Source organism: Callorhinus ursinus, unplaced genomic scaffold (genome assembly GCF_003265705.2).
Source record: "Callorhinus ursinus isolate GAN/ISIS: 27379988/994484 unplaced genomic scaffold, GSC_fseal_2.0 scaffold4, whole genome shotgun sequence".
Taxonomy (NCBI): domain Eukaryota; kingdom Metazoa; phylum Chordata; class Mammalia; order Carnivora; family Otariidae; genus Callorhinus; species Callorhinus ursinus.
Genome location: NW_027397066.1, coordinates 12,186,929 through 12,211,049, shown reverse-complemented (window position 1 = coordinate 12,211,049; position 24,121 = coordinate 12,186,929). Strand labels below are relative to the sequence as shown.

Sequence of the window (24,121 nt, the reverse complement as noted above, 5' to 3'; positions counted from 1 at the left end):
TTTAAAAACTGATTATTTTTCTGTGACTGTAGATTTCTGAAAAGTTGTAGAAGATAACTTTTTTGGTGAAAGCACTCAGGAGATTTGCTTTATGTTTCATCCAGCTGTTCTCTGGACTTGCCACAAATAGAGGTGTGCTGTAGACCCATCAGACAAAAAGCCTGGGAGTTCCAGTGCCCTCCCCATTCCTACCTCCGCCCCAAAATGAATATTCATTTGGACAGTTTCCTAGATTTTATTTGGCTTGTACTTTGTCTTACCGTGGTACTATTTCAAAAGGCAGAGATTTGAAATCTAACGTGGTTGCAACTGCTACAATATGATGATTTGATTAAGAGCTTCTGAATGCTTTAATAAACTTAAATAAGATTTTACACTCTTTTGTAAAGCACCGATCGAGTAATTTCACTGTTTACTCTCTTGGTTTCCTCAGTGCAAAATGGTCCCCTTTTCATGGGATCAGTTTGTTAGCATCTGAAGTCAAAATTAATAAACTTGATTCAAGTACTTGGTGCAGTTTTTAGTGAAATGACAGTTTCCAGTGCTTTTGTAAATGTTACATTCTCAAACTCAGTTTTACATCTTGCTTAGCACCCAGTGTTGAATGAGGTATCATTATCATTACAAAGACAGTAATAATTCTTAAACTATGCATTTAAAATTTCAAAATTATTTTATATTTATTATGCTACTTAAAATAGCCACTCTTCCCCAAATTCTAAACTCTCAGGATCGTAATCATTGACTGTTTATCCCTCTTTGAAGAAAAATCTTTAAAAAGCTTGTGAACATAACAGTTGGGGCTGAGGCTGTTTTACCTTTACTGTAGGAAAACAGAGAAGCACTATCCAGATGTCTCCTTGGCTATCAGCACCTTTTTCCTGGTTAATTATTAAACATTCTCATCTACAAAGTCAATTAAATCTTTGCATATTGTATATTTGCACTATATCACTTAATATTTCACTCTTACTTGTCTTTAGGTCTACAGTGAATATAGAGCCAGCCTTGCTTTTGACCTTGTTAGCAGTCGACAGAAAAATGTGAGCATTATATCGAAGACATAGTAGTCTGAAATTACCTGAACCATGGTTTAATTTAGTGTGGAATATTGGTTAAGGGAAAGTTGCACAAACTTCAACTTCCTACTTATCTCTGTTCTCAACATTATATTTGTAATTTAGTAAAATAATGATAGTACTTAGTATTAAATAAGGTATGATTTCTGTAGCATACTAACAGTTATACAACTTTGGATTTAAAATTTATGAACATTTAGATTTCCACATTTTACTCAATTACATAATAGTTGCCGGGTTCTCTTTTTGTGCATAGCCTCACTCATTGAGAACGTTTGCTGGTGGTAAGTGAAAGCGAACTTTTTCAGTGCCAGAAATCCTTCTCTCCTTTCTCTGTGCAGGCATATACTGATTACAGTGACTCCGTGGCACGGAGGATGGGGTTCATCCCTCTCCCACTAGCTGTTCTGGTAAGTTCGTACTTTTTTCCCCTTTTCTACAGTGAGATAGCTATTATGATAAAGTATTAATAAATGAATTATCAAGAACTTTATTTCAGAAGGACCTGATATAAAAACTAAAGGGTAAATGATTTGGAAGGAAATTTTAAGTTACAGTGTTATTCTTTTGGGTTTTGAGCTGTCCAACAGATAAGTAATTTTAACAAATATTTTATGTAATGGCTTTCCTGGTAATGAGAGTACTCATTTTTGCTTATTCATTTGGCAAAGATTTTTCTTTTTGAATGGAAATGCCTAGTGGTAGGCTTGTGCGACCACTGTAGCATATATTAGCGGAAGTCTGAGAAGTCGATCCAGCATTTCTAAAAGGCACTTTGACTGCTTTGATGCAGTAATTGGAGGTCTAGGAATTTATCCTAAGAAAATAGTTGTAAAAGGCACATGATCATTTATAGGCAAGATTATGCATTGCAGTGGCATTTATAATAGTAAAAATTTGGAAAGAAATAAAATAGGTTAAATAAATTTTGTTATGCTCAAGTGAAGACAGTCTCTGTCCATTACAGTCATTACTTTTTACAATTGTTCCAGAGTTTTTACGATAAAAATTTTTACTGTTATACTCAGAAAAAAATATATATATATATTTTAAATATTAGCACTGAAATGTATTAAATCAATCCAAAAAATAGTCACCAACTTTGAATATTTTAATGAATTGCTCAGAACAGCCTTGCAAAAAGTTACTAGCCACATCAGGCTATAATAATGTTAATTAAGGTTTGCTGGCTGTACCTGTATTTGATTATATTCCTCGTTGGCTACCTCTTCTCACATCAAAACAAATGAAACCGTCTTTTTGCCAAAGGATGTCTAGAGTTCTCCTGTAGATGCAAAGTGTCATGGAAGTCAACTAAGAGATGTATAAAGAAATTGTAAGTGATACCAACTGTATTTGAGACTAGCTTGCCTGACCTTTTTTAAAGGCTGGAAGATTAATAGATTTAATGTTCTGTAAATTTCATTGTGACTCTCCAGACAACCACATCCTAAATGTTTTCAGTTCTATTAGTAACGTGTTACATAATAACATAGCTTTCTTTTGTTTGGGAAAATGAACTCCTAGAACTGTGGAAAAACAGAGTATTTTAAGGAGTAAAATTGTTTAAGAGATTGATAGAATGTTAAAATTTTTCTGCATTTGTTTCCTAGAACTGGAAACATGATACATATAGTGTAAGGATAAACCTAGATTGCCTGACTTTTTTTATTTTTAAAGGATTGGTTAAATGATTGGATTTAAATGTGACTCTGCTTTGCCAAATAATAACTAACTAGTAGTAATTTATTTGCCAGAAAACTCTTCATAATTAGTATGGATTTTTTAATTTAGTATTTTTAAATTTTTCTCTGGCCTTTGTTTTATTCCTTAAATGAGTTTTTATGGTTGTTGTACCAAAAGATTTTAAGTTTAGCTGATGATTGATTAATGAAATGCTTCTGAAGAACCTCCTGCATTTTCAGAGGGGATCATGCAGTTAGGCAGTGATCCAGTGGGTTTTCTCCTGTAGCACTTTTCTCGCAGAGCTCCAAAGTGACCCCGTAGCTTTGGCAGCCACCTTGGAGCCTTGAGGAATATTCTGAGGCCTCTTTAAGGCCCACGAGTGGCAGTGTTTCTCTCTAAATGTTACCTTATGTCCTAAAATGAAATCATATCCAGGCAAAGTAAAATAAATGATATATTAAGGTCTCATGGAAATTAAGCTTTGGACATATGTACCTTAAAATTATCTAATAATATGTTAAGTAAAAATGAAATCATTTAAGCCTTGAATGCAGCAATTGGCTTGCCTTTCATATTAATCAGTAAAATCCTAGAGCCACGTTAACGTCCACCACAAATACTTGTACAGCAGGTCATCTCCCCAGTAGAGCCTGTGACGGACAAGGACTTCCATATCAGTTTTCTCGTAGTGGACCTTCAGGGAACACGTGACAGTTCCCTCAATCTCTACCCAGGTGTTCTTTTACTAAAAGCATTTGTAAAATATGGTTTAAAATGTATCTTATGGATTTATTTAAAACATCCTAATAGAGATCCACTTGATGATTTCCTAACACGGCTGGATAAGGTCTGTTATTTTCCCAGACTTACCATTTCCATGTAGCAGTCCCCCTAGACCCTGAGATGTAGACACATTATTATTTTTTAAAGATTTTATTTATTTTTCAACAGAGAGAGACAGCGAGAGAGGGAACACAAGCAGGGGGAGTGGGAGAGGGAGAAGCAGGCTTCCCGCTGAGCAGGGAGCATGATGTGGGACTCGATCCCAGGACCCTGGGACCATGACCTGAGCCGAAGGCAGACGCTTAATGACTGAGCCACCCAGGCGCCCGATGTAGACACACTATTAAGCCGAACCTGTAACATATAAATATTTTCCAGTGACAGACCCACCAGATTGAGCACACTTGCAAGGACAATGCTGTGATACTTAGTTTTTTCAAACAGTACACAGCTCCTAAGGCTCCCTTTTCTCTCTCTTCCCCATAAGTCACTGTGGGTTCTTAAAAAGACTCTAAAGGAAAGACAAAGAAAGCAAGAATAAGGGAAGGGCGCACTACGTGCTTCTAGCTCTGGTGGGCACACATGCAGCAAGATGAATTTATTTGTATTTTCCAGAGTGATTTTTCATTTTAAAAAATCAGCTGATTTGCATCTCGGGGGGGTACAACTAAATGTGTCATTCACGAACCTAGATATAGTGCCTGACTTCAGAGAGTCAGCAACAGCTGAACATGACATTAGCCACAGGCATCCTAAATTTGCCTGAACAAATCCAAATCAACCACAGAAGTTTTCACAAGCAGCCAGATGTTCATGCAAATTGAAAAATCTAGAACTGCTTACTTGGATTTAGACAAAGCCTGCAAGAGTGTAACTAAAATGTTGAAATCAGCATGGAGAAGTCTTTATTTAAATATTAACTAATAACTCTGTGGTTGTTATGTTTTGTTTGTGTGTTTTTGTTGTTTTGGTTTGTTTCTGGCTAGCTCATCAGAGTTGTAACAAGCTCAATTAAAGTGCAAGGAATCCTGTCTTATGCCTGTGTCATACTCTTCTATTTTGGGTAAGATTAACTGTTCTTGAATATGTTTTTGGTTGTACAGTAAAGTGTATATGCAAGATGTAATGGAAGTTAATTGCAACCAAATCACCCTCCACCCATTCTCACTGGCCCGGGGCTCCCTTAACAGCACATACCTCCAGTTGTGTTCGTGACTTGGTGACATTCAGTGAAATATGCTGCTGTTTGGTACTAGTATTAATAGCACTTTAGATTTTATTTTAATCTTTAGCAGAATCAGTTAAAGCTCTTTCTGCTTAGGGTTTCAGTTGCATTCCTATTTCCTTTCATGATAAAATCTGCCATTACAATCAGACATTTTCCTGTGTTTAAAAACATCTTTAACTCGGTGAATCCATGGGGCTCTCCCCACCAAGGTTTTGCTCACGTTCTAGGAGTCAGGATGCCCCCCCTAGCCATCAAGCCTCTGTCCCTACAGTGTCCCAAGCCATGTCATCGGTACCTTGATTGGTGGCTTTGGTTTGACACTGGGCACATAGGAAATTGTGTTGAGGCAGGGAGTCCGGGGCCTTGATTTCTCCTAGAGCCTGCCCCTTTTTCATACTACAGGGACTGACTTACAGCTTCTAAAGTTCAAGGAACCACACACCTCTTTCAGTTTTTTGACATTAAAAACCATGAGATCCTGCATCTCTGGCGCAAATGCTCACATAGCACTCCAAAGTTCTTGGCATTGTGCCTTGTTCATCAAGCGTTGTTGCTATAATTGCTTCCATCTTTGTTTAACAAAATATTCTTGTGTTTTTCTTTTGACCTAAACCAGGAAGTGAAGCATGTGTATGCAACATCGAAAAACCTTTGTTTAGTTACAGTTGTGTGTGTGTAAATCACCGATGTGGACGTGCTTTAAGCTGAATGACTGAAAATTCACTAACCCCCATCACTGTTCCCCTCGATAGTCCACAGAGGCCCAGCTGCTCACAGACCTTTCCACTCCACTCATTTCTCCTTATTACCTTATATCAGGGTAGTGCCCAAATTATCCTCTCTTCCTTCAAAATCTTTCCCAAACCACCTTGTCCCTGAAGCTTTCTTTATTCTGTGACCTCACCAAGCCCAAGACTCTCCCTTGAGTGTAGACAAGTCAGAATTCAGTTGGGCCTCCTGGCACATGGTGCTGGGCTTTCTCCTCACCGCCTCAGGTTCTGCCTTTTCCCCCCAGACTTGCCGTGGCCCGAGCTGCAGGTGGAAGGCCTCTGCCCTCCTCCTGTGGTCAGCACTCCTCAGTGAGCACCCGCTAGGTGCCAGGTACTGGGCCTGGGGCAAGACTAGGGCCCTGCCTTTGTGGCACTGAAATTCTAGTGGAAAAATAGACAACCAGAAAAGCAAATTTCTGTAAAGTGACAGTTTATAGTAAGCGTCAGGAAGAAAAATAGGGTAGTGTAAGGAGATGGAGAACAGCGGAGGTGCCTGCCTTCCAGCCTCTCTGGTGAGCTTCAGTGGAGACCAGCTGGAGTGAGGGAGACAGCCATGCAGATGCCTGGGAGGATAGCAGACTCGGCAGAGGTGACACAGGACAGGCCCGACAGGAACAGCAGCGGGGAGCCCGGGCACCCGGAGCACAGCGGTCAAGACGGAGCGTCGCGGAGGGGACCCAGCAGCCCTGGGAAGGGCTCAGGTTCCAGCTGAGGGAAGGAGGAACCCCTGGAGGCTTCCGAGCAGAAGAGGGCTAGATCCAGCTGGCTTCCGGCCAGGACCACTCCGGCGGCTGTGTGGAGAAGGGCCTGGAGTGTGGCAAGAGGAAAAGCAGACCTCGGGCCAAGTCAGGAAGCGGTTACGGGCCCCCAGGGACAGGGAACTGTGGCTGCCACGCCAGTGGTAGCAGTTGGAGTGCTAATAATTTGTCAGCTGGTGGCTATGTTGAAAGTGGAGCCAGACAGGACTTGCCGGTGAATGATTGGATGTGAGGTGTAAGGGAACCTAAGGAATCAAGTGTGATTGCAGGGCTTGGGGCCCAAGCAAGGAGGGTAGTGGAATCACCATACTGCAATGGGGAAGCCTTTGAGAAATACATGCAGGTGTGATTTTGTGTTGTTTTCTTTTGTGTTTTGGAAGGCTTGGCTGTAGTAAATTTGAAATCCTGTTAGATATCACCAAGGCAGGGTCAGGGAAGCAAGGGAAGGTACGAGTAAGGAGTTCCGAGCACAGTCGGGTCTGGGGATAAATTGGGGAGTGTTTTGCTGTGAAGATCCTGGGGGCCATGGGTCTAATGTGAGGTCCTCCCTGGATGTTTGCATTCTTAGCTGCGGGAGGGGAGAGTCTAGGGGCAGTGAAGGAAACCTGTTTGCTTCTTTCTTTGACCTCCCTGCCAGGCCCCTCCTTAGCCTCGCCCCCACTGACTCGCAGTTTCCTGTCATTGTCAGGATCTCACCTCAGCCATAGAGATAGCAGCCACCTCTTCACTCATGTGACAGTGGAGTGGGGTCCGTGGTTGTCATTTAAGGTCCCCATACATGAGAAGATACCAACATGAAGAGTAGTTTTTCAGAATTTTTTTGCCAGATTTGTATCAGATACCTTAAAATGTCGTATACATTTTGGTCCCAGAAATTCCACTTCTATAATTATAGCTATCTGCGCATTTGTCTTAAGGAAATACAGATTTAACCTAAGTTTTCCTAATTAGAAACTTTTAAATAGAAACAAAATACTGGAAATAACCCATATATTCAGAAATTAAGGGCTTTAGGGGGTAAGGGCTTCAGGCGGCTTTGTTATATGGTAACTCAAACAGTGAAATATTATAAGACATTAAAATAATGTCCCTGAGGAATATTAACTGGTAGGGAAAATATTCATAATAATATATATGTAAAACAATAATAGCATTTAGCAAAATTGGTGGACATTGCTGTGTGGCAAGCACTGTTCTGAGCACTAACTGGAATCACCTCTGGATTCATGGCTAAGAAATGCACTCAGGTCCACGCAGGTTCTAAGCAGTGAGTCAGGATTTGAACTCAAATACCTGGCACCCAGAATCTTCCCTGGCCCCGAACTCCAGCCCCTGCTGCTTTGTAAAATAGACTCTGCTTCTAAACAGTGGAAAAGTACGGATTGGTATAAACTCATAAAAACGACTGAAACATAGCATACCAAATATCACAGTGAGTAGTGCTGGACTCTGGAATTAGAAGTTATTTTTTGTTCATCTACATTTACTAAATACATTTGTTTTGCAGTGAAAGAATAAATGTTAAGTATTTGGTACCAGGTAAAACTTCAGAGTGGTACAATTTCTTGTTGTAATGAGAACTAAGGAATCGATCAGGCATTTTCCCTTGTGGTAAAGAAGCCTCATGGGAAACTCGCCCATCCCAGACTCGGGCCTCCGGCTCCCGGGCCCACACTCCTCACATGGCCCCATGCCTTCTCGTTAGCAGCGGTAGGAGATGACGTTCACCGTGATTGAGATGAATTCCAACCGTGGGTGTTTGTTTCCTTCTGGTTTTAGGTTGATATCCCTGAAAGTACTTAATAGCATCGTGCTGTTGGGGAAATCGTGCCAGTATGTGAAGGAGGCCAAGATGGAAGAAAAGTTGTTTAATCCCCCTCCAGCCAGTGCACCAGGCAAACCACCTAATAAATCACAGAACAAATGTAAACCCTCTCAAGGTACGTTTGCTTCCTTCCATCACTTGTGTGAATCATTTTCCAAAGAGTTAATGATCTGAATTTTCCCTAGTAAAATCACCGTTTGGTCAGTGTTTCGCAGTGCTTTCAAGATTTGATTTCACTTTGCTGAGTTGTCTTTAATGTTTGTATTTTAGATCTCATCGCAGATACACCTAACGCAGTGCTCTGAGTTTTTACATTTATTCCTTGTCCAGGAGATGATCGTTGAGCACCTGTTACATGACAGGCCTGGGGATATGGCAGTATCGAGGAAGGGCAGTGCCGATTCTGACTTGCTAGGGAGACGGGGAGAAAGCGAGGGGGCAGTCATGCTGTAGAGAAAACAACAGCCGGGTCGGGAAAGGGAAGTGTAACTGGGAGTCCAAAACTCCGCCAGCCAAGGAAGCAGCACCTTCCCGGGAGGAAGAGCGCCAGCAGCATGTGCTAAGGCCCAGGGCGGGAACCTGCTGGGCATGTGGAGGGACCCCAACGGCCGGGTGGCTGGAGTGGACCCATCCCACGGGAGAGGGACTAGAGAGGGAGTCAGAGAGGCCACCCTGCTGCCTGCCGTGTGGCTCTTGCTGTGTGGGAAGGTTCTGTTTCAGGGTTGGGAAGTGCATTTCAGACAAGTGTCTCAGTGCCCCCGTAGGGTGTTTTGGAGATCAGGAGACCGCAGGCCAGACACCATGCAGGAAGGTGGTGCAAGAGGAGTGACGTGATCCAGCTGGATCACTCTCCAGCTTTGTGGGAAGGAGACTCAAGGAGGGCGAGCCCAGAGGCAGAGGCCAGCGGGGAGGCTGCCTGGGTCAGAACAGGGGCTAGTGGTGTGAGCCGGGAGCACTGGCCAGATTCCAGATAGGTCTGGAAGAGCACAGGATTTGCTGATGAGGGTTCACAGTGTGAGAGAGAGAGAAAGGATGATTCCAGGGCTGCTGGCCTGGAAGAATTGGAGGCAGAAGTGGGACACTGATACCGTGTTTGTCATTAGATGGCAGTCCCCTGTCTGTTCCATATCCGTTCATAGGAGTTGTTGTTTAAATGGCTTAATTTTAAATATGCGGAGCTGCTGTGTGCCAGGTAATATCCGTGATGCTGGAGATGCAGAGAGTGAATCGTGCCTGCAGGGCCTCCCAGACTGACGGGGGAGATGGCAGAAGCGGGTAATCCAGAAAGGGGAGCTGGTTGTCGGCAGGCATGGGGGGGTGGAGGGGAGGCTCCCGTCCTGGAGGTGGTGATACCTGAACGAAATTTCAAAGGGTAGACAAAGTGGGCATAGGGTAAGGGGCCTCCATTTGGACTTCCCGTGGGTGGAATGCTCAGGGCTGCTAAAGTGACTGCACAGAAGAGGGTGGATGTCCTCAAGTCCGCTTGCCCCTGACGTCCTGAGTGTGGGAGCCAATGCTAACTTTTCGGGCAACAATCATTAGGACTTGGTCATGTAGGAGGGAGTTTGTTATACGGGAGTTCTGATCTTCTCAAAATCAGGGAGGTGTTATTTGTGGGATACTACCCACATAATAGCCCTTCTATAAAATTTTAATTGAGCAAACAAATGGTGTAGCCCCTGAGTTTCATTATAAACCATGGCCGCTTATTTGCCCCAGGCTATTTGGTGTTGACTTGCTTTACCTTAAAGTATGGGTGATGGACACTTCCTTCCATTACCGCTCTCTTGGTAAGCTTGTATGTATTATAAGTTGGAGGGAAATCTTTTTCTAATTAGCTGGATCTGTTTTTCCACAGAAGAAAACCTGTCTGCTTCGGTCACCAGCCAGCCTGTTCATCCAAAGGAAAATGTCATCCCATTACTTGTGGCAAGCAGTTCTGATCAGTTTCTCACGACTCCAGATGGCGATGAGAAGGACATAACGCAGGAAAGCTCTGAATTAAAGCACAGATCCTCAAAGAAAGATTTGTTAGAGGTAGACAGGTTTACAATCTGTGGAAACCGAATCGACTGAACTCTGTGGCCTCTCGTGTCCAGCGGAGTCCCGGGGTGGAGATGCTTTGCTCCCGGGACGGACAGATGCGAAAAATGGCACTTAAATATTTATTTAAAAACTTAAATTATTAATGGAAAGCGAATCTTAATATCTCTCTTCCAGTAATGGGGTCTGGCTGCAGGTCAGTTTGCAGAAGAGCAGCGACCTCCAGCCTGGACTCTGGAAACCTGACGGGTTGGAGGAGCCCCACCTGCTCGGTAGAGAGCAGTCGCCCCCGGACCTCACGGGCGAAATGTCAGAATCACTCTGCTTTGTCAGTCCGCACTTCCAGAACATCGAATTGCCTCGAGGCCTCTTCAGTACAAGGATATACCTGGAAAACTGTGAAGCTTTTCCCATGACATTACCTTTCCAGTCCCATACTATTTTCACAAACAGTTTTCAAACTGTCCTTCGTCTGCCAAAGCAGTAAAAAAAAATAATTAAACTTAAGTCAAGATAAATGTTCTTACCACCAGAATAATCCTTGAAGAAGATGTATCTGAATTAATCAGAATAAAAGGCTACCTAAAATAATTCGTGATGAATAGTAGCGTTTTATAGGAAAAAACCCTAACCCAGTTTATTTAAAAAATATTCATTAATGAAGGTTGCATCACGGAGAAAAATGTTTCATAATTTTTCAGTTTACTCTTTAAAGCAAAATGTGAGCTGTGTATTGTTGCACTGCAATGGATAAAATAGAAATACCCTTACAAAAAAGCACTTTTTTATACTGAAAAAGCAGAGCAGTGTTAACTTTAATGTATGGTTAACTGGTTTCGCTTTAAAACGAATTGCTTCAGAAATTGTTACAGTTAAAAGGATTTGGTGTTGAATGGGCTGAAGAATTGTCAGTGTACAAAATCCAAAGGTGTGAACTTTAACAGAGTTTTTTAAAGTGACAGCTTTAAGCAAATATTCTAAATGGTTTGGGTAGCGTCTTGCTTGGGCTTCTAAAATGCGGGAGTCCTGCTGATTGGAGCGTCTGTAGGGGTGCCTGTGCTGGGGGCCGGTGGCCGTGTGTTTGCGCTGCGAGCGCGGCTGTCGGGGGGGCAGTGAGGTGTGTTGTGTATGGACGCTGGGAACAGCAACCAAAAGGTGCTTTTTGGTTTTGTTTGAGACCAAGATTCCATTTCTGCTAATTACTAGCTTGTGGCCCACATCATAGGACAAGTCATTTCCCACCACAGTTTTATCTTGAGAAACCTTTCTGCATTTTTATAAAAATTTTACAGCGTCTCATTTCAAAATGTGCAGATGTAACTGTTAACTGTCATTTCCTTTGATGTTTTCATGTTGAAGTTCAGCTCCTGTGCTGACACTTCGGGCATATGATATGCAGAAGATAAATTTTAGGGGATCTGTCTCTTTCCTGGGTGAAATACAAAGCATGCTTTAATGTTTTGGCTTCTTTGGCTTCTGTAGAAATACAGAAGTGAATCTTAATGTTTTGCATTAACTAAAGAAATACGAAGATTAATGTTCATGTAGGGTAAAAGAGGAAATCTTAATGAAATGCTTTTGTGAAACCAGGAAGTATTTTAAGTTAAAAATGAAAAGACTCGTATTTTATGTATATTTCAACGAAGCCCCATTTTAGAATTCTTCTTGTATCCATCGCCTCTTACAGTGTCCACGTGAATGGAATAGTTTGGGGGAAACTTTGCCAAACGTAGCCCTGATCAGAGCAAGAATATGATTTGGGTATATCTTTCAATTCAGCTTGAATTATCCTGTTATTATTGTGCTGTCATTTTGGAAGATTTCATTTCCTTTGCAGAATCTATTGGGAGTTCGGAATGATGTTCATTTCCTCTGTTAAAATGGCATTCAGTACTAATTTTATAAGTGCATCTTGTGTGAAACTCAATAAATTCAATTTTGTAATCTTTTTTAAAAAGGTCACTGAATTTATTTTAATAATGTTTACTGTTATATTTGCTGGAGTAAATTTCCCACTCTGTAATAAGAATTTACTTCTAATTTACAAGTGAAAAGACTGTCTAATTTGAATTCTCCTCTTGGTCTTAATGGTGGCAAAATGTTGGATTTTTATTCTGGGGGGTAAAAAAAAAAAGGCCAGTACTTGACACAGACCATTTCCTATCTCTCAGCCGATGGAGGCGCTTGCATTTGACAGGTGTTTTGAATGTCACACAATGTGTTTTTCACATCTAAGAGTCAAGTTCAAGACAGTACTTTGCTTTTTAAAAAAAATTTAAGGCACAACATAGGTCAGACTCTAATTAGCTTTTCCTTTGGAACAGAAGCATAAACGTCAAGGGTCATTCAGGAGCTTGTCCAGATTTTCTTTGTACTTTGTACTTCTGTACTTTGGCCAGTATTTAAACTGTACACTCATGACATGTATACATGGAAGACATGTGTAGTTAGATCCCCAAAATGTATCTGCCACTAAATGCTAGCTCAGCAGAGGAGAATATAAATTCACAAAATCATTTAAAATCACTACACTTTGATATGTTTCAGGTTCATTTATTCTTCCAACAGGGATTTATGAATCACCTTATATGTCAGGAGGCTTTGCTAAGATGCTGGGATCAGCAGTGAGCCCAGCTCCAGCTCTTCTGGGGAAGACCAATAGTAAACAAGTCAGTAAAATAGCGTCTCCTGGAGACACATTGCCTAATGACCAGAAAACCTTTCAGGTTTATTTCAGATCTAAAATAAATATGGTTCTTTAACATTTTATAGAAGTCTGATTTTTTCCCTATTGTATTTTCGTAAAATAATTATGTAGCAGTTTCACAGTACTTCTATAAAATAGAAACAGGAAAATAATTTTTTTTTTAAACTAAAGACTGCCAGTTGTCCACCAGAATCTGTTCTGTTCCATAAACAGAGCTGCAACTGAGCACGTAGCTGCCTTGACAGTCGGGGACCACATCCCTGAGTCCTTGCTGTTGCTTGTGGCCTCATGACATTCCCACCAAGGGATGGAAGTCAAAGGGATATATGCCAATATGGACCCCCTTACACCTTCTCTTCCCTTCCCACCAACTGTAACCCAGAGAAGGTGTGACTTTGTCCCAACCATGCAGATAAATGCCGCGTCCATAGGATGGCAGGGGGATGGATCCTGGGTTCCTGAATGCCTCTGTGGAGCAGAGTCACCTGTCCACTAGGAACATTCAGACGACGCACGAGAGAGGAATAAATGCCTTTGTTTCGAAGCTACTGAATCTAGGGGGTCTATATCAGTCCAAATTAATACACTAAGAAATCTGGAAGGGTCTATTTAGAGATCTTCACATAAATGGAGTGAGGTGTTCGACCTCTAAAACACATACTTCTGAAAACAGTCTGGATTCTCATTCATACTTTTTGTAGGGAAAAGCTAAGGATGACTATGTCCCACTCATTCAGAGGTCAGACTCCAGCACCCTTGGTCATCTTGAATGGAACCTTAAAATTTGCTCATAAATGGCAAAGTCCTATTTGTTCATACAGTCTACTGACCAGATACACCTTGCTCCTTATTGCTCAGGAAATTTTGTACAGGAAGAGTGAATGATAGATCTAGTCTAACAGCACAGAGAATTGGAAATAAAGGAGTTAATACATCAAAAGAGCAGCAAAGGTATGGTCATCTGGGGCCAGTTTGAGGCAAATGGTTCTGTGCAAGTGATTGCTCGAAATATACCTGTGTTACAGTTCAGTGTGATATGCATTATTCGTGAGTGCCTGAGACATCGAGGATGGTTTAGGTCATGTTTAATCTGATTGAGACATGTCCACAATTAAGGAGGAAGTTGTTAAGGAAATTGGCATTCTAAGAGAGTTTTAGTGATCTGAAAAGTTGGCTTACAGGGAACAACAGCTCATGTTCAGCCATGCTTGCTTCGTCTAAATTTCAGTAAGAAAAGATAACACATTTTGGCAAGTTAGTAGAAGGTCCCTTTGGCACAGTGCAGTAAAGGTGTACTGGAAGTTGTTTGATAATGAAAAAGAAGGGTAAGTATCCGCACAGCGTATTTCGCTCTCAACTTATGACTTTCTTTTTGGCAGGTGGGGAAGTTAAGGGCAGTGGGGGGAGGGGAGTCTTGGGGTTCAAGTGACACCTTTAAAAAAGATTGGATCAGGAATTGTAGAATGTATAAGCCCTTGAAGGGTGAATTGTAATTATTTTTAGTAAGTGTATTCTATTTCATTTTAGATATGTCTGCATAAGAATGTAAACACCAGGAAATTGCTATAATAACAAGATTAACCACATAGAGTGAAATACAAGGAAAATGCATAAATATCTTGTAGGGCTTGATTTAACACATATTAATTGCACGGTCACGTGGAAAGCACAGATGTAAATAAGCTCTGCTCTGCTCTAAGGTCTAGCAGGCAGACTGATGGTTGAACTGGCTGGGCAATTCCAGTCCTGTGAGCTAAGTGCTGCCATGAATATGGGTACTGGTTGCAGCACAACATCTAACTTAGACGGGGCCCCAGCATCTATCTTGTGCAGTTCCTGGCATGAGCAGGTGGCCAATAAATATTTATTGGATGACTAAACATGGGAGCCATTGTGGGGAATGTGCACTCAGACCGCCTGAAAAAGAGAGTAGCAGTGAGATGGATAAGAAGGAAAGGAAGGGCGAGCCAGGCAGGGACGAAGGAGGAAAGCACAGCATGGCCCCACATGGCCTCACATGGCTGAGTGTTGAGTGCCAACCATCATGCTGAGAATACGAGAAGGAAGAGCTTCAGTCCAGAGGGAAGGTGGAGAAGGAGGCAGAGGCTAGATCTGGAGAGCTTTGAATGCCTTACCAAGAATCTTGGACTTGATCCTGCAGGCGATGGGGGGAGCTCACATGGGATCTTCAATTGGATCGTTGGAGCTATCAAATGAGAGGATAAATGAGAAGAAAAAGAAAAGCTACTTGTAAACTATAAAGGGTTAGGGAACCTGTCCAAGGTCACACAGGTAGCACATATCAGAACAGAAAGTTAAACCCCTTCCCTAACTGAGAAGCCTGTGGTGTCTGCTGCTTTTGGGAGGAGAGAGAAACAGAGACCAGGAGACCCTGCGACCGTGGCCCTTCCCACCAGAGGAACAGGACTTACCGGATGTGGGGCATGGTGACCTTTCGGGATGTTGGGTGTCTAAGACGCTTGCCCCCCTGGGAAGCTCAGGGAGGGCCAGCTGGTTGTGCGGGATTGGAGGCAGGGACTTGCTCTATGACACTGCAAACCTGCTTATCTGTAGATCAGGCCTGATAATACCCACTTCTCGGGATTGTTGGGGGGAATAAGAGTGCATCTGACAGGGCACCTGGGTGGCTCAGTCGGTTCAGCGTCGGACTCTTGATCTCAGCGTCGTGAGATCGAGCCCCTCATCAAGCTCTGTGCTGGGCGTGGAGCCTGCTTAAGATTCTCTCCCTCTGCCCCTCTCCCCCCAAAAAAGAGTGCATCTGACGCTCGAGTTGTGCACTGTGCAAATCTAAGTGGGTGACCCTCATTGCCTGAGACCTCAGCCTAGATTAGTGGTCCTCAAAGTGTGGTCCCCAACCAGCAGCATCCCATCACCTGGGGACATGTTAGAAATGCAGATTATTCTCTGCTCCCACCCAGACCTGCTGAACAGAAGCTCTGGGACTGGGGCCCAACTGTCTGTTTTTACAGCTCTCCTGGTGATTCACAAGCTCGTTAAAAGTTTGAGAACCCAGGCCTAGAGCCATCACTGTCTAGGATCTAGAACTCAGAATTATGGGGCTCAAAACAACCCCATCTGCATTTTCCAAGGTAAAGATTGGAGAGACTAAAACAGAATTTGGGTCTTTAGCATATACTTCCAGTTTATTGAAAAATCTGTATTTTATTGCTGTTGCTCGCTCAAGGCCAGGCAGCCAGGTAAGACAGAGCAGGGTTAGAAGCAGGGGCTTCTAGATCTTCCTCAAAGAGTGCTTGGCATTCTTCTGCCTACTATACCCTTAAGGTTCCACCCCCAACCCCTGGCACTAGACTCTTCCAGACGAGTCATGCAGAAATCATAAAGCACTGGGTCAACAGATCACATGAGACTCCAAAACTTCAATCACCAAAGCTGAGGAAGAAAGGACCCAGAGTCCACTAAGCGGTGCACCTGAGCTCCCAACTGTCTGTGGCAGATTCACTCAGTGGAGCACCCCCACTCTTCCAGGAGCTGGTGACATGGTGGACAGGGCAAGCAGGGTCCTTGTCTTTGGAAGCTTCTATTCCAATATTCCAGTGGAGAAACCACTGGAATACGAGAACAGCTGAGTATTTGCAGAAGGTAAAGGGGACCATAGAGAAAACAAGGTAATGAGAAAGGAGCAGGGTGCTTTCTTGAAATTGGATGGATCACCCAGGAAGGTATCCCCTGCAGCCTGAGCTAGAAGGAACCTCATTCAGGCAGGGAGCAGCCAAGTTCAAAGCCACTGGCACGGGAGTGAGCTGGCTGTACTCTACCAGCAGAAGGGAATTTGGCAGAGTCAGAGGTCATGGGGCTGGGGTCCAGGTCATCCAAGCCCAGGGACAGGAGTTAGGGTATTGCTGGTCCAAGGACTGGGTAAGTAGTTAGGATATTGCTTTTTTTCTGACTGTGGAGACTGGGTTGCAGCGTGGCTAGCATGGAATCAGGGAGACTGGTGAGGGGGCTGGTTTTGTTTTGTTTTTGTTTTAAAGATCTTATTTATTTATTTAACAGGGAGAGACACAGCGAGAGAGGGAACACAAGCAGGGGGAGTGGGAGAGGGAGAAGCAGTCTTCCCGCCGAGCACGGAACCCACTTGGGGCTCAATCCCAGGACCCCGGGATCATGACCTGAGCTGAATGAAGGCAGATCCTTAACAACTGAGCCACCCACCCAGGTGCCCCAAGGGGGCTGTTTTGAATGGAGTACCCTGGGCTCAGGCAGGCCTGGTGTCACACCAGGGCCGGGCCAGGAGCCCCCCAAACTGACCCCAGACTGACCTGGGACAGGCAAAGCAGCCATAGTCTGCAGGAATCTCTAAACCTCCCCTGGCGATACAGACACAGAACAGAGCATTCAGCCTAGACTTGGTGCTTCGTTTCTACCATGCTGACACTACCGAGTAGGCCAACTCCGTCTTTGTCAGATTCGGCTTCTCATTGGATGATCCTGGTGATGAGCAGCCTTCAGACACGCTTCCCTGCAGAAATGATTCCCTGGGGCAGGCTGGATGGCTCATCGGTCCACGATAGAAACCAACAGAAACCACATTTCCTTACAGGGAAGTAGAAAGGAGCACAGAGGGTGCCAACTGCGGGGCAGGAGACTGGGCTCAGCTCTCCCACTGTTGGACCTGGGAAGGGAAGGAGCTATTGGCAGGTGAAGTAAAGCCATGTGCTTTCAGATTCTGTCCACCTTTAACTGAAAAACACAGCAGGAGAGAACATGACTTGCACTTGTGAATAGAATGGACCTAAGTGCGCTGTTCATTTCTCCCTCGAGCGTAGCATGTTTAGAGGTGGCCTAGGTCCCAGACTGATGGCGGTTTTGCCTTGAAGGGGTCTCACAGGGCACCCAACCTCTCCTGCAGGGGCAAGCTGCCTTCTACTGCACCCCTGATAGGTTGTCATCTAGCTGGGACATAAAATAACTGTAATAGTAATAGTAGTAATAGTATAGTAATAGTAAGAGTAGTACTTTTAAAAGCAGTACCTATTAGACATCTACAGCAAACCATCATACAAGAGCCCATTAATTCATATCTCCTTTAATCTGCACGATGTCCCTGCAAAGTCCCCATTTTACAGATGTGGAAACCAAGGCTAGGAGGCTCTTTTCTCAAGTTGCCCAGCTAGAGAGGAATAGAGCCAAGATTTAAAGCCAGATCCCCGTGATGACAGAATGTTGGCCCTTCCCCAATTCACAGAGCACAGACCTCAGCACAGCCCTACACGACAGCTCTTAGCAACACACACAAGATCTGTTTCCTCAACAAGGAGTTTTCTTTGGGGTTTTCCACATAGAGTATCATGTCATCTGCGAAGAGTGAGAGTTTGACTTCTTCTTTGCCAATCTGGATGCCTTTTATTTCTTTTCATTGTCCGATTGCTGTGGCTAGGACTTCTAGTACTATGTTGAAGAGCAGTGGTGAGAGTGGGCATCCCTGTCGTGTTCCTGACCTTATGGGAAAAGCTCTCAGTTTTTCCCCATTGAGAATGATATTTGCTGTGGGCTTTTCATAGATGGGTTTTATAATGTTGAGATATATACCCTCTATCCCTACATTTGTGAAGAGTTTTAATCAAGAAAGTGTGCTGTACTTTGTCAAATGCTTTTTCTGCATCTGTTGAGAGGATCATATGGTTTTTGTCTTTCCTTTTATGTATGGAGTGTATCACATTGATTGATTTGTGGATGTTGAACCAACCTTGCAGCCCAGGAATAAATCCTACTTGGTCATGGTGAATAATCCTTTTAATGTACTGTTGGATCCTATTGGCTAGTATTTTGGTGAGAATTTTTGCATCCATGGTCATCAGGGATATTGGTCTATAATTCTCCTTTTCGGTGGGGTCTTTGGTTTTAATGCAGAGAAAGGGGAACCCTCCTACACTGTTGGTGGGAATGCAAGCTGGTGCAGCCACTCTGGAAAACAGTATGGAGGTTTCTCAAAAAGTTGAAAACAGAGCTACCCTATGACCCAGCAATTGCACTACTGGGTATTTACCCCACAGATACAAATGTAGTGATCTGAAGGGGTACCTGCACCCCGATGTTTATAGCAGCAATGTCCACAATAGCCAAACTGTGGAAAGAGCCAAGATGTCCATCGACAGATGAATGGATAAAGAAGATGTGGCATATATATACAATGGAATATTATGCAGCCCTCAAAAAAATGAAATCTTGCCATTTGCAATGACATGGATGGAACTAGAGGGTATTATGCTGAGTGAAATAAGTCAATCAGAGTAAGACAATTATCATATGACCTCACTCATATGTGGAATTTAAGAAACAAAACAGAGGATCATGGGGGAAGGGAAGGAAAAATAAAACAAGATGAAATCAGAGAGGGAAACAAACCGTAAGAGACTCTTAATCATAGGAAACAAATTGAGGGTTACTAGAGGGGAGGGGGGATGGGGTAACTGGGTGATCAGCGTTAAGGAAGGCACGTGATGTGATGAGCATTGGGTGTTATATAAGACCGATGAATCAGGGTGCCTGGGTGGCTCAGTCAGTTAAGCATCTGCCTTCAGCTCAGGTCATGATCCCAGGGTCCCGGGATAGAACCCCGAATCTGGCTCCCTGCTGAGTGGGGAGTCTGCTTCTCCCTCTGTCCTTCACCCTGCTCATGTACTCTCTCTCTCCCTCAAATAAATACATAAAATCTTTTTAAAAAAGCATTTTAATAAGACTGATTAAACACTGAACTCTACCTCTGAGATTAATAATATACTGTATATTAATTAATTGAATTTAAATTTAAAAAAGGAGTTTCCTAACAAAAATATGCATAACCAATTTTCCATTCCTTCTGACCTCCTTTGCTTCACATTTTCCAGACTCTCGAATGATTCTAATTCTCCCTAGATTCGCATTTTGCTGAGTGCTATTTTTAGAATTTGGATTATGAATGGATTGTTCTGGTTCTGCTCATTTCCAAATCACCTTTTTTCTCTCTACTGAATCATGATGAGGCATAACAACGTGGATTTATGTGACACCTGACACTTTCAAATTGTCTCTCCTTGGCTTCTCGTTCACCCCTGCAAGGTGGATACAATAGGGCTCGAGATGTCCATGTACCAACCAGGAAACGAGAGCCCCGATTTTCCAGGCACTTGGATGCCATGCCTGCACCAGAGAGGTGGGCTCCCCACCACGCAGCGGGCATGTGCTTGCAAAACACACGGTCATAATGTGCCCAGCACTGCTGGCCCCTTGCAAAGGAGGGAGGATGGCGGGAGGATCTCCTTCCTGGCTCCAGCAATGGCAAATACCACTCACTTTAAAAGCTTTTTATTAGTTTTGATCCTCAAGTAATATGCGTTCATTACTGGAAAGTCAGAAGGCTATTAAGAAAAAGATGGGGTGAAGAGAGAAATACCCATAATTTTACCATTTAACTTGGTGCATGTTCTTTCAAACTGTTTTGGCAAAGGGACGCGCAGAGACAGGTTTCCTCATGTAAATGTACTTCAGATACGCTCCACGTGCTGATTTGAAGCATGCTTCGTTTCCTTCACATGTGGTGGGAATTCTTCCGTGCAACAATTTGAAATATTTTCAATGCGTGCATAGAAGTCCATATATGACCATATCATCGTTCCTTTAATCAATTCCTTTTTGTTGCACGTTTGATCATTTCTTTAGGATGAATTCCTAGAGCTGGAATTACTTGGGCAAAGACTCTCAATCACTTGTGATGTGTTGTCACAAAATGACTTTCCAGAGGCACACATTAATATGAATGTTCTCACCAGCCCTGGGCTGGATGACGGTCCTTCACAAGGGTTTTTAAAAGGGTACCTAGTTTTAAGCATATGATTAAATATTTTTAATACATTTATTAGATATTTTTCATTTTAGCAACACGCGTATTTGTATCTTTAATTTTTCTTTTCGGTGTTAGCTGGAAGTAGGACAGGGAACGGGGGGCCTGGGAGCTTCGTGACTGCCCTAGACCAGTGTTTCTCAACATTTTGGATAGAGACCCATATTTTTTATGGGTCTCTATTTTTTTATATAGAGAGAAGTATATTTTACGTCAAAACCCAGTGGACACACACATATATGCCTGAAAAGTAAACTTTTACCAAACAATTCCTTCCTTTACTCTGATTTTTTCAGGTATTTTCTGTTTATATTTTTTAAATGCTAGTCATACCATACTAAATTGATACCATACTCTTGTGATGGATTGTGTCCTATAGATTGAAAAACATTGGCTTAGACCCAACATCATCAGCTGCCTGAACATACCGGCCCTGAACAAAGGCAGGGTGTTGGCACATCTGGGATCTGATGATTGCCCTCTTCCTGGCTTGCAGACGGCCGGCTTCTGGTATCCTGGCCTGGTGGAGAGCAGAGGGAGAGAAAGCGAGCTCGCTGTTGTCTCTGCCGATTAGGGAACTGTGCATTTCACGTGCACCTTGACTGGGCTTGGGGGACCCAGGTAGCTGGGAAAGCATTCCTTCTGGGTGTGTCTGTAGGAGTGTTTCTGGAAGACGTTAGTGCTGGTTCGGTAGGCTGAGGAGACTCGTGGACGGGCATCACCTAACCCCTGCAGAGCCCACACGGAACAAAAAGGGGAAGGAAGTACAAGTTTCCTCTGTCCTGGAGAGTCCATGTCTGTTTTCTCTTACCCTCAGAGCCCGGAGCTCTTGGTTCTTGGGCCCTCAGCCTCCAGGACTTAAAACTACCAAGTTCCTCAGTCCTCCAGCCTCAGACTCAGACTGAATTATACCCTCGGCTCTCCTCGTTCTGTGGCTTGGAGACCAGACTGCGGGCTTCCGGTCCTCCATTACCATGCGGGCCAAATCCCCTAGTAGATCTCCTCTTATTGGTAACTGTGGATCTCCTAATGGGCTCTCTTCCTGGAAAACCCTGACTAACCCAGGCACTAATCCCATTCACGAGGCTCCACCCTCATAACCTAATCACCTCCCACAGGCCCCACCTTGGGGGATAGGATTTTGACAGGTGAATTTGGGGGCAGTTATCCCTGGGCCGGAGTGCTCAGATGCCTAGAGGCCTTTCTTCGCAGGATTCAGGTCTTCAGCAACAGGCTGACCCCACTCAGGGCTACTCCCCGGGTACACTCAGGTCTCAATTGTTGGTCTGCATTCTTTTTCTCCAGTGGACTACATTTTCCTCATGTCTTTTCAAGTATGCAGTTGTTACCAATGTTCCCCCAAGGCTCTCTTTGAATTCATCATCTGGAGGTTTTGCTAAGTGGCTTGGGACAGCCGTGTCCTGCAGAACAGGAGTCATCTGCGATGCGCCCACAGTGCACAGAGCACCTGATGAGCCCGGACCGGCCTCTGGGATACGGCGCTCAGTGCTTCCTTCCACCACTGTTGCCCCAAAAGGCTGACGACCCAGCAATTGGCTCTGAAGTTACCCCCTTCCTGTCTAGACTGGACACGGAATTCCTTCCCCCAGAAGGGCTCTGCTTGGTTTTCTTGGTCTTCAGAAATAAAGCATCTTCTTTTTCACTGGGGATTCTTCCCCGTCCCGTGGGAGTGGTGCCTCCTCAAGTCTGATCATGCCACATCCTGAGACTGACGTTCATGAAAGTCCCAGCTCCCGTCAGTTGGGTGGGTCAGCCTCTTTGTCATGAAGTGATGACGGACGATAGCGGACAGGAGGGATCCCAGTCCCATGATGCCTTCGTGACTGGCTCACGCTTGTACGGCAGAGATTATCCAACTGGTTATCACAGATCCGAAGGAGAAGGAACAGACGTACCTCGCTTTATTGCACTTTGCTTTACTGTGCTTCACAGAGACTGTGAGTTGTTTTTCTTTTTTTTTTTTAAGATTTATTTATTTGAGAAAGAGCAAACACAAGCAGGGGGAAGGGCAGAGAGAGCGTGCGAGAAGCAGACTCCCCGCTGAGCAGGGAGCCCGATGTGGGGCTCCATCCCAGGACCCCAGGATCAGGACTGGTGCCAAAGGTAGACGCTTAAGCAACTGGGCCACTCAGGTGCTCCTGCGTTTTTTTGTTTTGTTTTGTTTTGTTTTTAACAAATTGAAGGTTTGTGGCAATCCTGCCTCTAGCAAGCCTATCAGCACCATTTTCCAAGAGCATTTGCTCACTTTGTGTGTCTGTGTCACATTTTGGTAATCATCACAATATTTCAGACTTTTTCTTTTTTTTTTCTTTTCTTTGAGTCCTTGTTGGAAAACGGTGGTCGGTAAAAGGTTAAGGAACACCGAGACAAAAATCTCCCCTTTCTGGTAAAGCTGGGCTCTCTGGGCCTTGTAGCTGCGAGAAATGATCGCGATGTGATGGACCTAATATCTTCTAGACTGTATTCTCATCAATCACCGTGTTTAATGGCTGAAGTGGGTTTAATAATACTCATCTCTCAGCGAAGGCAAACATGCCCTGAGAAGGTTAGATGACATGCCCTGGCTGATACCTGTGGCTGGTGATGGAGACGGAACGCACCCAAATGCAGGTCTCTGACCTGTAGCTTTGGGGGTGTCCCACCACACCCCCGAGGAGAGCACCCTACTGCCACTGCAAATTAAATCGCTGTCATGTCCTAATTAAAATGGCATTAATTAGCTGTCACTTTAACACAGATGACCCGGTAGTGATGTAGTCTTTCCTCCACTTTGCAAAAGTCCTTTTACTTCCAACTAATTAATTAGGCATCAAGATAATCCCCCCTAGCAAGCTGCTGACCTGATTTGAAAAGCTGAGGCTGTATCTCAGTGTGGAAATAGGACCCCAGCTGGGAGTTAGAGTCTTCTCTCCATGAACTCCTGAACTCCGTCTAGACTTGCAAAGGCAGCCTCCCAGAGCCCTGGGTTTCATCCTGGAAGAGGCCATTTCCCTCTCTGCTGTTTTGATCAAATGACAAGCTTCTAGTTTTTTAAAGTGCCATTTACAACTTCTTGAGAGCCCACATGCCGTCCTCCCTTAAGCTGTTCCCCGAGGCGGAGGCCCCGAGGAGCCATGACAGGCAGGGCTGGTTTGTGTTGACGGGTGCTTGTGACCTCACCTGGACTCTACTAAAGTCCTGTAGGTGCTTGAGGTCGTTCACGCCGCACAGACCATTTTTGAGCTAGGTCCCTCTACTCCCAAGCAGGTAAAACCCGGACTTACAGAGAAGCAGCGAGTGCAAAGGAACGCAGTAAGGGGCAGAAGCAGGATTCCAACCTGGACAGTCTGCCTTCCGGCGCCCCTGGGAACCACGAGGCCG

The 24,121-nt window shown here is 44.0% G+C and overlaps 1 protein-coding gene across 4 annotated transcripts in view; it reads left to right on the top strand.

Annotated features, from left to right (window-relative positions):
- The window catches only part of TAPT1 (transmembrane anterior posterior transformation 1), a 57,364-nt gene extending 45,235 nt beyond the window's left edge, over positions 1-12,129 (top strand). For all 4 annotated transcript variants that reach the window (XM_025887101.2, XM_025887100.2, XM_025887104.2 and 1 more), the window contains 5 exons: positions 984-1,043; positions 1,421-1,489; positions 4,535-4,611; positions 8,084-8,244; positions 9,988-12,129. In XM_025887101.2, the coding sequence (XP_025742886.1) occupies positions 984-1,043; positions 1,421-1,489; positions 4,535-4,611; positions 8,084-8,244; positions 9,988-10,205 (585 nt within the window). In that variant the 3' untranslated portion in view covers positions 10,206-12,129. The remainder of the gene's footprint in view (positions 1-983; positions 1,044-1,420; positions 1,490-4,534; positions 4,612-8,083; positions 8,245-9,987) is intronic.
- Positions 12,130-24,121: the final 11,992 nt, after the last annotated feature.